At 43.8% G+C, this 13,826-nt stretch overlaps 1 protein-coding gene and 1 non-coding gene across 3 annotated transcripts; one reads left to right on the plus strand and one right to left on the minus strand.

Annotated features, from left to right (window-relative positions):
• The first annotated feature begins 561 nt into the window (after nucleotides 1-561).
• On the plus strand, nucleotides 562-12,404 carry LOC136232360 (uncharacterized). Of its 2 annotated transcripts, none has more exons than XM_066021469.1 (2): nucleotides 562-6,656; nucleotides 10,608-12,188. In XM_066021469.1, exon 1 carries the CDS (start codon nucleotides 562-564, stop codon nucleotides 2,407-2,409), a length of 1,848 nt encoding a protein of 615 aa, XP_065877541.1. In that variant the 3' UTR covers nucleotides 2,410-6,656; nucleotides 10,608-12,188. The 2 variants fall into 2 exon arrangements, 1 of the variants encoding a protein (XP_065877541.1); XR_010690472.1 differs by lacking the exon at nucleotides 562-6,656 and adding an exon at nucleotides 7,803-9,563 and having other exon boundaries at nucleotides 10,608-12,404.
• A 1,027-nt stretch (nucleotides 12,405-13,431) lies between these two features.
• On the minus strand, nucleotides 13,432-13,538 carry LOC136234323 (small nucleolar RNA R71). Its single transcript, XR_010691212.1, has one exon. It is a non-coding gene; the product is annotated as a small nucleolar RNA R71 (small nucleolar RNA).
• Nucleotides 13,539-13,826: the final 288 nt, after the last annotated feature.

The following is a 13,826-nucleotide window of genomic DNA, read 5'->3' on the forward strand; positions in this document are numbered from 1 at the left end:
TATTCGGACTGGCTTTCTAACGTTGTACTTGTAAAGAAAGCCAGCGAAAAGTACCGCATGTGTGTAGATTTTACAAATGTTAATAAAGCTTACCCCAAGGATTCTTACCTGCTGCCTAATATAGATCAGCTCCTTGATCAAACTGCTGGTCGCAAGATTTTGTCTCAGTTCGATGCCATCGCTAGATTCCAGCAGATCCCTTTGGACCCCGACGCCGAGAAAACCTCCTTCATTACGCATGAAGGCACGTATTGCTACAATGTCATGCCTTTTAGGTTAAAGAATGCGGGGGCCACGTACCAGCGGTTGGTAGATAAGATGTTCGCCCATCTCATTGGCAAGACAGTACAAGTGTACATCGATGACATGGTGGTCCTCAGCACCGAAGAAGGCGACCATCCGTGAGATTTGGCGGAGGTGTTTAAGATTTTCAGAGCCTATAACCTTAAGCTAAACCCGGAGAAATGTTTCTTCGGAATTCGCAGCGGCAAGTTCCTGGGTTGCGTGGTGTCAAAGAAGGGCATCGAGCCTAACCCCGCGAAGATCGAGGCAGTCTTGGCAATGGAGCCACCGCGTGACCTGCAAGGGGTTCAAAGACTCAATGGAAGGATCATCGCTTTAGGACGTTTCATCTCTTGCTCGGCACAGCGGTGTCTGCCCTTTTATAAGGCAATAAAAAAGGAGCATCCCTTAAAGTGGTCTGCAGACTGCCAGGCTGCGTTCAACGCCATCAAAAGTTTCCTCGCCACACCCCCACTGCTGTCGGTGCCGGTACCAGAGCAGGATATTCACCTATACTTCACCATCGCCGATGAAACAGTAGGAGTCATTTTAACTCAGGAAAAGGGGACAGAGCTTTACCCAATCTACTTTCTGAGCAAAGTGTTGAAGGGAGCCGAGGTCCGATACTCCGAAGTCGAAAAGGCTCTGTTCGCTATAACTCAAGCGTCAGAGCGTCTGAGACCGTACTTCCAAGCACATACGGTTGTGGTCAGAACCAATTACCCGCTGAAAAAGACCGTCCAAAAGCCAGAGGTCTCCGGACGAATCACCAACTGGTCCGTTCGGCTATCACAATTTGACGTACAGTTTGTGCCCCGCACGACGATCAAGGCTCAAGTACTATCCGACTTCATTGTCGAATTCACCGGCTCATCTACCACCAACCCCAAGACAACAACGGCTAGCACCAGCTACGTCTGGACTATGAGCATAGATGGGTCCTGCGCTCCAGGACGGGCAGGCGCTGGCATAGCCATTCAAGGACCCAACAATCTCCACATGCGCTACGCCGTCCGGCTCAATTTCCTAACCACAAATAATCAGGCAGAGTATGAGGCCTTGATCGCAGCTCTTCGATTGTCGAAAACTATAGCGAACGGACATCTGACGATATACTCAGACTCAAAGCTCATCGTCAGCCACGTCAGCGGCACCTACAAGGCAAAAGATCCGACGATGTGCCAATACTTAGCCCTCGCCACATCCTTGATCAACGACCTCAAAACGAAAGGAATAACCCTCGATCTCATACTGGTACCACGAGAGGAGAATGAGGAGGCGGATGCTATCGCCGCTCTAACAGCGGGCGAACAGTCCAATGACCTGAGCACCCTCATCGAGGTCGCCGGGGCACCGGCCATTCGCGTAGAAAGCTCGCTACAGATCGATCTGGCAAACGCCGCGGCAGGGGGATGGAGATGTCCAATTATCAAATATCTTCAGGACGGAACACTCCCCGCAGATCGGACACAGGCATCCCTCGTTGTCCGACGTTCTTGGCGTTATGCATTGCATGATGACTTACTTTATCGGAAATCCGCCACGCATCCCTGGTTGCGCTGTATATCCGAGGAGGAGGGCGATCACTGTCTAAAAGAAATTCACCAGGGCGTCTGTAGCTCACATCAGGGCGCCCGAACAATTGCGAAGAAGGCCCGGCTCCAGGGGCTCTACTGGCAGACCCTGGATTCCGATGCGACACGTCTAGTTCGCGGTTGTCAGGCGTGTCAGCTACACGCCAACACTCATCACACCCCGATGGCTCCATTCAAAGGCATTGTCACACCTTGGCCATTCACGGTGTGGGGCGTTGACCTGCTCGGCCCTTTCCCGATGGCTTTAGCTCAAAAGCGCTTCGTTGTAGTGGCAGTCGATCATTTTACCAAGTGGATCGAGGCTGAAGCAATTGCCAAGATAACAGCAGATAACGTGATCGGTTTCCTCAAACGAGCAATCATATACCGATTCAGGGTCCCTCACTCCTTCATCACGGATAATGGGAGGCAGTTCGACTGCGGTCAGTTCCGCGATTTCTGCGCGGAATGGGGCATCAAAGGGCGATACACCTCGGTCGCGCACCCTCAGAGCAACGGCCTCACTGAGGTAAGCAACCGGACGCTCCTGTGAGGAATCAAAGCGCGCCTATCCGACCAAGGCAGGGCATGGCCCGACCACATTGCGGTAATATTGTGGTCATACCGCACTACCCCTCACTCGGGAACAGGATGCACTCCTTTTTTCCTCGCTTACGGAGCAGAAGCAATGGCACCGTCTGAGATCATCCTTCGCTCTCCCCAACAGACCAGTTTCGAAGAGGTCGACAACAGCGCGGAGCTCGCGGAAGCTAGTGACCGACTAGAGGAGGAGCGCCTTAATGCTCTATTGCACATCACGGCCCATAAGCAGAACATAGCGCGTTATCATGATAGGAGAGTTCGCCCCCGCACTTTTCAAGTCGGAGACCTTGTGCTTAGAGACGCCGCAGCTGCACAGTCCCTATTGGCTTAAGGCAAGCTCGGCCAATCATGGGAAGGACCATACAAGATCGACACCATTCTCCACAATGGAGCTTACAAGATCGCCTCTTTAGACGGTTTGGTCTACGACAATAGCTGGAATATCCAGACATTGAAGAAGTATTATCAATAGCTTGTAAGGAAAATCATCAATAAAGGTTTCTCGTTCTTTTCTTTGTGTTTTGTTGAAAAACCTCACCTTGACGAGAATCGAAAGCGAACTCCCTGTTTCGGCCCTCGCAGCACAAGAGCATCTATATGCTATCCCAAGGCTTATCGAGCATCTTGATCGCCTTCCATGTTATTTTCGATTGCTCAAAAGCGGGCACAATAATGCGTTTTCCGCTACAAGAGCATCTATATGCTATCCCAAGGGTTATCAAGCATCTCGATAGCCTTCGCAATCGCCCAACAATCCCATATTGTTATCAATTGCTCAAAAGCGGGCACAACAATGCGTTGTCCGCTACAATAACATCTATATGCTATCCGAAGGCCTATCGAGCATCTCAATCGCCTTCGACCTAGCATAACCATCGCATTTTGGTATTCTATGATTTGCGGGCGGACACCACTGCGCGTTCTCCGCTATAACACCGCGACAATCTCGTATTATAACCACGTTGTTGCGAATAAGCACTCCGGTTCACGCTCCGTTAAACAACACTAAACAAACATGGTCAATGCTCACTAACGCGGAATTTCCAGGGTACACAAAAACAGGCAGAACGGCTTAGACATATTTTATAACGGGCACAACATGCCATGAGTTCATCACAAAAGAAAGGCCACAACCACGGCCAAAATACAAAAAAAAAAAACTACATATCAAAAGCGTCACAATCACTCGAGAGTAGCAAGAACACCGTCAGGGTTCGGAATAGCCTCCGCATCCATAAGGGCTTGATGCACGGCTTGCCAATCAATGCATTCTTCGGTATTATGCCCGTTCTGCCTATGGTATAAGCATGCTTTCTCCACATGAGTCACTCGGTGTTCCGGGTCAGCCGGAATAGGCCCCAGAAATCCCTGTCTCGAGAATTTCAGAAACACTACGCTGCGCGGTTTCAACGGATCGACGAACGTTGCCGCATTGGGACGGGTTGGTGAAGCATGACGCCCAGGACGACGGTTCTCCAGCTCAAGAGGAAGGTTCATAACCCTGTCTAGTTCATCGGCCAGCAACCGCCTAACCCAAGCAGGATGAGGATTTGTCACGGGCACCACTGACTCGTCGGGGTTCAAGAACCCAATCCCATCTTGTGACCAGTTTTTCTTCTCAGTTGAAGAAAAAGCGATGATCACAACTTCGCATGAGTCCATCGCGGATCCAGTATAGGGTACAGAGCTCTCACTCTCCCCGTTTCGGCTTCTCCGCGAGAAACCCCGATTCATCCAGACCGGGGAGGCGTACCGCACTTTCCTATCTAGCTCAGGATCATCCGTCGGGGGGCAATACACGTAGGGATGGGGCATCGTCGAGATGGCCTTTTGCACTTCGAGCATCTTGGCAGAATTCACCACGTCCCGGAGCGACATCAAGACAATAAAGGCAAGCAAATAGCGAAGGATACAAGTACTAAAATCAAGAGGGGAGCTTTTAAACGAGAAGCATAAGCAAGAAAACCGACTCCTATTTATAGTAAGAGTAAAAAAGACTTGACAACCACATTAATTAATCTCAAATCAAATCAAGAGTGCATGATAATGATCAAAATAAAACTGCCAAAAGATATTTCAGGATATAGGTCGTACAAACATATTATTACATATTTGAAAAGCAAAAGCGGCATGTAGAGGAACACGTCTTCATCTCCACCTACTCCTTTTTGAAGCGACCACAGAACGTTACGTCATTCGCCACGGCAGCTTTGTCATAAACGTTCGGGGAGAAGACAACCTCTTGAGGAATCTCATGACCCGCGGCATGGGCAGCGGTGATAATCATCATCCGGTCTATCTTGATCAGTTTCTCCTCACGAGCTCCCGCGAGGGCCTGCAGTTCTTTGGCCTCTTTCCGAGCTGCCTCAAGATCCTGTCTAAGCTTTTCGTTCTCAACAGATAACGTAGTAGCTCGCTTTGCCCTCTCGTCCATCTGCTCCTTGACTCGGCGAACCCACAAGGTAGCCGCCCTAAACAAAACTTTGTAGAAACGAAGCTCCTCGACCGCACATGCCAACTTTCTCGACTGCTCCAACCGGCACCCCGTCTCCACTTTTAGCTTCTCGCTCAGCACAGCAATCTCGCCTCCTCGGTGCACTAATAGGTCCCCGGCAGCGGCCACTTTCCCGTTAGCCGTCTCCAGGTCCTTCACTGCATTGCGCAGACCTTGATCCATATCGCGAAATAAATTCTCATCGTTCACGCACATGTCGAACACCTTGTTAGCATTTTGAATGGCCTGCGTAGGATTTGATCGGTTAAAGGCACAGTTGGCAGAAATAAATCTAAACAAAAAAAATCGTAACTTACCACTCCGAGCGCCGACAGAGTCTCCACCCCCCAGATTCATTTTGGACACACCGTCCATCCGCATCACTTCACCGGGCATCTTTGCGACGCGAGCCATCGCCCTCGCAAGGTCGGACGTCACCATGTTAGAATGCACTGACAAGCCAATCACATACTCTCGAAACTTAGCAATTTTAGCATCCATTCTTTTCATCATCTCCGGGTGGTCGCCCAGCCGGTCCATCATCCCCGCCTCCAGGTCATTCCCACTGTCGGAACACGCTCGCTTGGAGCTTTCGTGCCCAACGGCATCCTCTCCAGCACGTATTTTCTCTTGCTCGATCCCAACGACAGCCTTGCCTTTATCTTTCTTCTGCTTCCGAGTAACGGGCCCTTGCATTTGCTGCTCGCTTTGTGTTTTCTCCACAGCAGTCACCCCCGTATTTTCTTCGACCTCACCCCCTTCAACCGGCATCCCTTGCGGAATGTCGCCAGCAACACCACTGTCAGCATGCACAGCCAGCACGCCCCCCATACTCTACAGCACCTGGTTCGCATCTTCAAGTGATGAGAACGAGGCCAAGGACCCGGAGGGCCTGGCGAAGGCTTCCTTCGCAGTCTCAAGACCAACACCGAACTCGTTCGGATCAAAATCCATACTAACACACGGATTACCTGGACCTGCACCAATAGCATCATGATAAATACACATTTCAAGAAAGAAAAGCACGTCAAAATTACGGAATGAAATTTACAACCCGGACCCCTCACCTACAATGGCAACATTTACGGTTATCGCCTCCAACTCCGCCAGCTCTCCGTCCGAGAAATTATACCCGCGTTTCCATTTTTCAAAATCCGCTTGCGACCAGCCAGCTAGCTGGGCCATTCGCCATTGCTTCCAAATATAGTATTGATAGGGTCCAAAAACCCCTATCTTTGGGTACGGTTTTAGGACGGGTTTTAGCGTTATTTAGTTAATAAGCGAGCAATTCTCGCATTTAAATGCTTTTGTGCGAGTTAGTTAGAAATTGGAAACGTTTTATTTACTTTTCGTTGTTTAGGCTCGTTTTATGATCAATTTAGGCAAATACGGCCAAAATGGCATGCATATTATAATTCCGTTATCTTTTAAAGCTAATTGATCCGTCAAAAGTCGCACCAAACGAAGCGTTTGCTCAAATAAGCGATTGACGGGTCAATTTAGCCCTTGGACTAATGTTGTTTGGAGTTTATGTGCGTGTGCAGGTTAAAACATGATCAATTTCAGGCAAAAATCGAGTCTCGGGGACCCCCGGCAGTCGCTCGGCGAATAGAGCAACGGCGCCAAAAACTTGATGCGCCCTCACCTAAGTTAGAGATGAGAACTCACTAAGGGATAAGTGTACCCCGTCTAATAAATTTCTGGTTAAGTCCATGTTATCGTCCACATGATTTATTTCTGCAAGTATCGAGTTACTTGGTTTTAGGTGTTATCTAGGCTTAGGGGGTTTTGAGTTGGTTTTTCTAAGTTAATCTACTCCTAGGTTGAATTATACTATTCCTAGCTAAGTTATCTGATTCTAACTAAGTTATTCTACGCCTAATTAAGTTACTCTACCCTTAATTAAGTTAAACTACTCCTAAGTGATCTTTTACCAATTCAATTATCCGAAGGAACATGAAGGGATACGATGATAATGAAAATAGAATATTTAAGCAATTGAATTAAAACCTAAGTCACTTGTGTCCGAGGCGATTAACCCGACCTATCCTCCTAAAGTTCCTAGTTCGTGATTCCCTTGTAAGGCCGAAACTAGCTCTAAGGCTCAGCAATTTGGGCTTAATCTTCTATAGGGTCGTCAATCCTATAGGCACTGACTAGGTCAGATTCAGCTCGCAATATGTGCCAACTTGATTTTGGGATTATCGAATGAGTTAAACCAATCAGACAAAGCGTAAGACAAAGATTAAAGCATTAAAACAATTGAATGAACAAGAACTATAATATATATCAAAGATGGAGAATATTGTCACGAAGTTACAATGAGCCTAGAATTCATAACATGTATCAGAGGCTAGACAGAATGTAAAAGAAGAAAAATCCCTTTCAGGGAACCTGTCTACCAATGCAGGCGTCTTTCTAGGACTTAAGGATGGAGCTTGAGCAATCCTCGGTGAACGGAGCTTCGGAGGTGTCTTCAATGGAGGTTTGAAGGATGTGGAGGAGGTGGAGAGGATTTCTCAAGAGGAAAACTAAGAAAATTACAAAGATAAAAGATATCTAAATTACATTGGAAAAACTCTATTTATAGGCGTGTCTCGGCCCTCTTTTTGACCTATTTTCGTGTCCTTATTGGTGTGGGAAGACGTGGGGTCCATCGTGGCTTCGTGGCGCAGGCCTGCTCGCCGAGCAGGGCGAGCTGCTCGGCGAGCAGGGCTACTCTCGGCGAGCAGGCCACCAGGTGCCTGCTCGGCGAGCAGGGGGCTGCTCGGTGCGAGTAGCCCTGCTCGCCGAGCAGCTCGCCCTGCTCGGTGAGCAGGCCTGCGGGAATTGGTCAAAAAGACCAATTCCGCCCCCACGAAGCCACGATGGACCCCACGTCTTCCTACACCTTTTCCCGCATTTGTTCGTAGATCGAGGTCAAAGGTCGCTCTTCGGTAATCACTCCCTCGGGTACAACCACAACTACTTCAAGAGTACCGGCGGCGGGTCCTCCAAGGGGATGCTCAACGCTGGGCGGCTCGCGTATCACAACGGTTTTCTTTTTCTTTCCAGTAGTAGCACCGCCCTCCTCCGCCGTCCCTACTCGTCTTTTTCGCTTTACCGACCATTTGCGAGAAGCGTCTCGAAGTGTAAAATCGCTCGGCGTCACTGGCGGCAGTCGCTTTAGGACTCCTCGCGAAGAACCCTCTGACATACTCCCCCTCCCTAGAAAGAAAACAAACTAAACAAGAACTAAAAACAGGAGAGATAAGCGTTACAACTAAACTTAAAAGGTTACGACAAGCGTCGCGGAGAATCTACAGAGGAACGTCGCCAAAATCAGTATACTCGGTGGCCAGTAAGTGCGAGCGAACGACGAACTAACGACGAAACGATCACAAAAAATAGTTACTCCAACGGAAACCGCAACGGCCAAACTCACAGTGAGAGCAAAATCTAGCGAAGTAAACCAAACAAGAGGATTTTCCCCTGCTTTTTATAGCCAGCCAAAAACGGAGGCGCCGGCAACGCACGAGGTTCAAGGTGTCTTTTACGGCGCATGCGGATGCATTTAATGAAGGAGCAATAAATTACGCACTAATATCCACGAACGCATGCAAAGTTCTGAACGGTCTCAAATGGGGAAATCGGGCACCTTCACGTCCAGCTGTCTACCACTTGTCAAAAGAGGAATAAAATCCTTTTAAACCAATGTCTCCTCGCATGAAATGCTCGGCTAACATCGCCGGGGGGGGGACCACTTGATTCGGATGATCACCTTAAGGCCCAAGAGGCCCATCAGCGTTCGACAAGCAAATGGGCCAGTGCGGCAGAGGGCCCCGAGGCCCAAGTCTGTCCGATATAAATAGGCCATTAAAGGAAGAAGCACAGATCGGGCAACTCAGAACCTCTCTACTTCATTCACACTAGTTTAAAAAGCTCTCTAAGAATAACTAACTATCTGAATCTTCGGAGTGTCCGCAGGGACCGATCCCCGTGCAGGGCCGACCCACGAGAAAGCAAGACCTCCCCGACGGAGACCCAGATCACTATTCCGCATTCCCAGATTAATAGTTATGTTAATCAGTAAAAAAAAACTTAAGAACACAATCAACCAATCCAAAAACTTTCTTTTTCATTCTTTCTATTAATTAAACTACTAATTGAACTCTTTATGAACTACTAATTGAACTCTTTCTCATTAATGATTGAATTCTAAATTGTTTCACAAACACATATGACCTTTACAATAAGTTACATTTAATGTTAGAATACCATTGAAATACTTCTGAAAGTGATTGGAATCTTCCTTTTTTACCAAAAAAATCACTAAAAGAAGGGTTGAAAGCTTAAAAGTATTCAATTGTTGAAATTTTGAATAGCGAAAAAATATTCCGGAAAAGATAAGTTAGAAAACAATGAATCGACTTTCTTATATTCTAAAATTTTCCAGCAGACCAACTTACATGCAGTCTCAATTCGTCTGAGTCTGACAACAGAGTTTTTGCCGGCAACATTATGCAATCATTGCTATGAGTTTCCAAAAGATCGGATGAAGCACTCATATCTGGATATGGATTTCTTTCGGGTTTCTTGACCATCCTTTTTTCTGCAAAAACAAAGAAAAGGTAACTAACTTAAAATGATCATATGAATGAGATTATATATATGAAATCAGTTTCAAATGATAATCATCAAACAAACCTGATAAGAATATGTATTCGGATTTCATTTTATTTCATTTCTTTTTAACCTAAGAAATCAGATCAAAGATTCTCAAACGAAGAAGATGGAGTTAAGTAGAAGGAAAGCAGGATGTGAATAGTTAACCCTAAAGACTAAGCATAACGTTCTTTATATATAAATATAAAAGACAATAATACCCTTAACAATCAAAAAGATTAAAATACCTTTTAATATCATGTTACCCCTCAAGTAGGAGTGTGTATCAGTTCGATTTAAACCGCATACCGAACCGAACTCCATTGTTTTCTCTTAAATTAAAATATTATGAAACAAATGTGGCCTAAAAACCCACTTTATCTAGATGTTGCTTCTTGTTTTTTGATATAGTTGTTTGTTATTTTTCGAAGATAATAGATATTAGTTAAAGAAAAACAAATCAGTAAACATTTCCTATCTCTCGTTTAAAATGGAAAAACGATCATAAAAAAGAAAACTAAATTACTGCTAAATCTATAATATATTTTTAAATGAGAATATTATAATGGTTTTATTTCTATACATAAAAAGGCTAAAGTTTCAATTTAAAATATTCTTTCACTTATTAAGAATGATAAGAATGATTTGGCTTTTTATCTATTCAAAATATTGATTTGACATTTGATTTATTCTCTTCTTTTCACAATACATATTTTTTTAGAAAAAAATTTGTTTTATAATATATAATGTTTTAATTCAATTTAAAATTCGTTACTTTTGTTGGCGTTTGGTGCACAATTGCCTACCTACTAGGACACGACTTCGTGATCGGGGGTGGATGTTAACGGGTCATGTGTTATGTGTTCGGAGGATGTAGAAGATATTTGGCATTTATTTGTGTTATGTCCGAAGTTAAGGGAGGTGTGGACTGTTGTGGGATTGTTGGAATTCATTTCTGGTATCTCTGTTAATGCAGAAAATTTTGCTGCTCTTTTCTTCTCTGTTTGCAGGTTTGGTGGTAGGTAAGGGCGGAGATATTCATGTCAATTCTTTGGAGTTAGTGGAGGGCTCGCAATGTATTTTTCTGGCAACAGGTTGTTACGTCTACTTCGGAGGTTGTGTTTGGTGGAATGAAGTGTCTAACAGACTGGCAGCAGGCCCAAGCGTTGAAGGTTGTTTCGAGGCAGCATCGTTTGATTTCTCAATGTGACTACTGTTGGCACATACCACTACCTGGTTCAGTTTGGTGTTCTTCTGATATGGCATTGTTTTCCTCGGAAAATCGAACTGAAATGGGGGCAATTGTGCGTAACTCCGCTGGTACGTTCCTTCATGCCAGAACTGATTCTGTAAATTTTCAAATGGATATTAGGGAAGGTGAGGCCTTTGCGTTGCTGCAAGCAATTAAATGGGTTTGATGGTTGGGTTTTGATCAGGTGGTTTTTTAGGTTGATTCTCAATTGACTTGTGATGCTTTTAGATCATCTAATTTGGATTTTTCTGAATTTGGTGATATTATTTCTAAATGCAAGAGGTTAGTGGAAGTTAACAACGGTTACTCAATCCGTTTCATTAGAAGACAGGCAAATAGTGTGGCACATGCTTTGGCTAGGTCGACTTCTCAAATTGCTAGTGTTAAACCCAAAATATACTTAAAATATCATCAATAATTACATCAATATTGCTACGAATTTATGCTATTTATAACTGTTTAGAATACTTTTACTCTCGAATATGTTTCTTTCGTGCAAGGTACATAAACATTTGGTAAAATCCAAATAAGAGTAAAAAGAGCTCAAAAATAGAAGAAAAGCCCTACAAAAGGAGACAAAGACGATAGAAATTAATAACGCCAAGTCGAAGACACGAACAAGAGCCAAAAAACCGAAAAAGCTCCGTGCCGCGACCGCGACCCCCCTATTCACGGTCGCGACACGCATCCTTCAGCCTTTTTTCCCTTCGTCCGAAGTACAATTGATGCTCCCCCATTCTCGGTAGAGAATTTAATAATTCTCGGTACGAGCAGGAGATTTTAGAGCCTAGTTACACACTTTCGTTTTCGACGAAACGCGATCGTTTGGGTGGATAATGATGTCCTTTCACAGCGGACACGATCCTTCACAACGGACACGACACTTCAATCAAGACTCTTCAACATCTATAAATAAAGAGTTGATGGAGAGTTGAAGATAATAATAGAATAATGATATAATGTTATATGCGTAGAAGAAAGAGATTAGTGTAGAATTGATGAAGAAATTCCGAATCAAGTGATTCAGAAGTTAGATTTCGATTCTGTTCAAAAGCAATATGATGTACACGCATTGTTTACAAAATAATAACAAATTCAGTAGCGTTTAGACATTGTTCCAGTTTAGTTTACATTTTGGTAGTGGACCGACCCAGTCTCTATTATGAAGATTCAGCGAGAATATTGAGTAGAGGATTCGTCCCTGAGCCTGACAAACTCTAACGAAACCCAAGGAAAGGATTGACAACCCGTTCACTTGCACGCCGTCGAAGAATTCAATGCTCCATGTTCTCTGTAAACTTGTATCAATTTATATTTCATCTAATAAAGTCTGTTCTATTCGATAGATTTTTATGCAGCACTTATAGTAACCAATGCACTAAAGTGACTGCTGGTGTTTTCATTAAAACGTATTTAATTCAAAATCTTTACAAGAAAACTTTGTTGAACACTTAAACAAATTATTCTCTCGGTAGAGTTTTAATTTGATTAAGGGCAATTATCCTGGATAAGGGTTTTGTCGCGTTCAAAGTATATTAATTAGAGGTTCCGTCATTTATTTCATCTTTATAATTCGTGCAAAGTTTAAAGTTGTTTTCTTTGCTTAATGCAAACGAGCATACTTGTTTACTTTTCTAAAGTACTAAAACGTTCATGTTTTGCAAATTCATTTTTAATCAGATACTTTCTAACGTCTTCATACTCTAATCTAATTCTTATTCTAGCAATTTCAAAACCAAAACCGATTAAACGATTTTTCCATATTATAAACCTTAAAAGTAAATCTAACCGATTGTAAATAAGTTTTGTTAAAAAACATTCCATGTGAAATCGATATCTTTTATTACTACAAGCGTATACCGTGCACTTGCGGAAATCGCTCAACAAGTTTTTGGCGCCGTTGCCGGGGAACGCCAAAATTTTTGACAAAATTTTAAAATTTCGTGTTTTATTACGAATCTAGGTTTATTCATACTTATTCAAACTTTTATATTTATTTATTTTCAATTACTAACATATTTATTTTTCAAATTCTGTTTTATAGGTAGTTTCGGTTCGTGCGAAATTTCAAGTTTATGCGCAGTTCTCGAAGTTCGGGCACGTCACCAGATCCTATTGACCCAGAAATTGAAAGAACCCTTAAAAAGAACAAGAAAAAAAAGAAAAAGAAAAACCAAACCCCAATAAAAACTAAAATTACCGAGCCAGAAGTTATGGCCATACTTATGGATTACGCTAGGCCAGGAGTGGCCGGTGTAACAAACAGTATAGTTAGACCCCAGATTAATACAAATCAATTTGAGATTAAGCCTGCGTTGCTTAATATGTTATAAAATAACGTAACATTTTACGGGTTACCTAACGAAAATCCTAATACCCATTTGACAAATTTCTTAGAAATTTGTGACACTTTTAAAATTACTGATGTAACTGCAGAAGCAATCAAACTTCGCCTTTTTCCTTTTACTTTGAAGGATCGAGCCAAAGAATGGTTAACTTCTATGCCAGCCGCATCAATTGAGACTTGGGAGCAATTAGCTCAAGCATTTTTATCAAAAAAATTTCTTTTAGCAAAAACCGCAAGAGTCATTAAAGAGTTAACATCTTTTTCTCAAAATGATAATGAAAGTCTTTATGAGGCTTGTGAACGTTTTAAAGAACTTCAACGTTTATGCCCACACCACCAATTGCCCGCTGAACTTTTAATGCAAACATTCTATAATGGAATAAATCCTACAACTAGAGGTTCATTGGACGCTATGTCTGGAGGGTTATTCATGAAGAAAACATCTGCCCAAGCAAGAGAACTTTTGGAGGAAATGACAATCAACAGCAGTATGTGGCCCGCGGAACGTGGACACCTACCAGTAGCGAAACCATCATCCTCAACTACATCATCAGTTAAAGGTATAGTGAATCTTGATCCAGTAGCGATGTTGCAAGCCCAATTTTCTGCCTTGTCGCACAAAATTGATAG

Source organism: Euphorbia lathyris, chromosome 6, assembly GCF_963576675.1.
Source record: "Euphorbia lathyris chromosome 6, ddEupLath1.1, whole genome shotgun sequence".
Taxonomy (NCBI): domain Eukaryota; kingdom Viridiplantae; phylum Streptophyta; class Magnoliopsida; order Malpighiales; family Euphorbiaceae; genus Euphorbia; species Euphorbia lathyris.

Bases quoted from the DNA above. Each gene is read 5' to 3' on its own strand.
- LOC136232360 (XM_066021469.1), top strand. From the start codon at position 562: ATGGAGCCACCGCGTGACCTGCAAGGGGTTCAAAGACTCAATGGAAGG.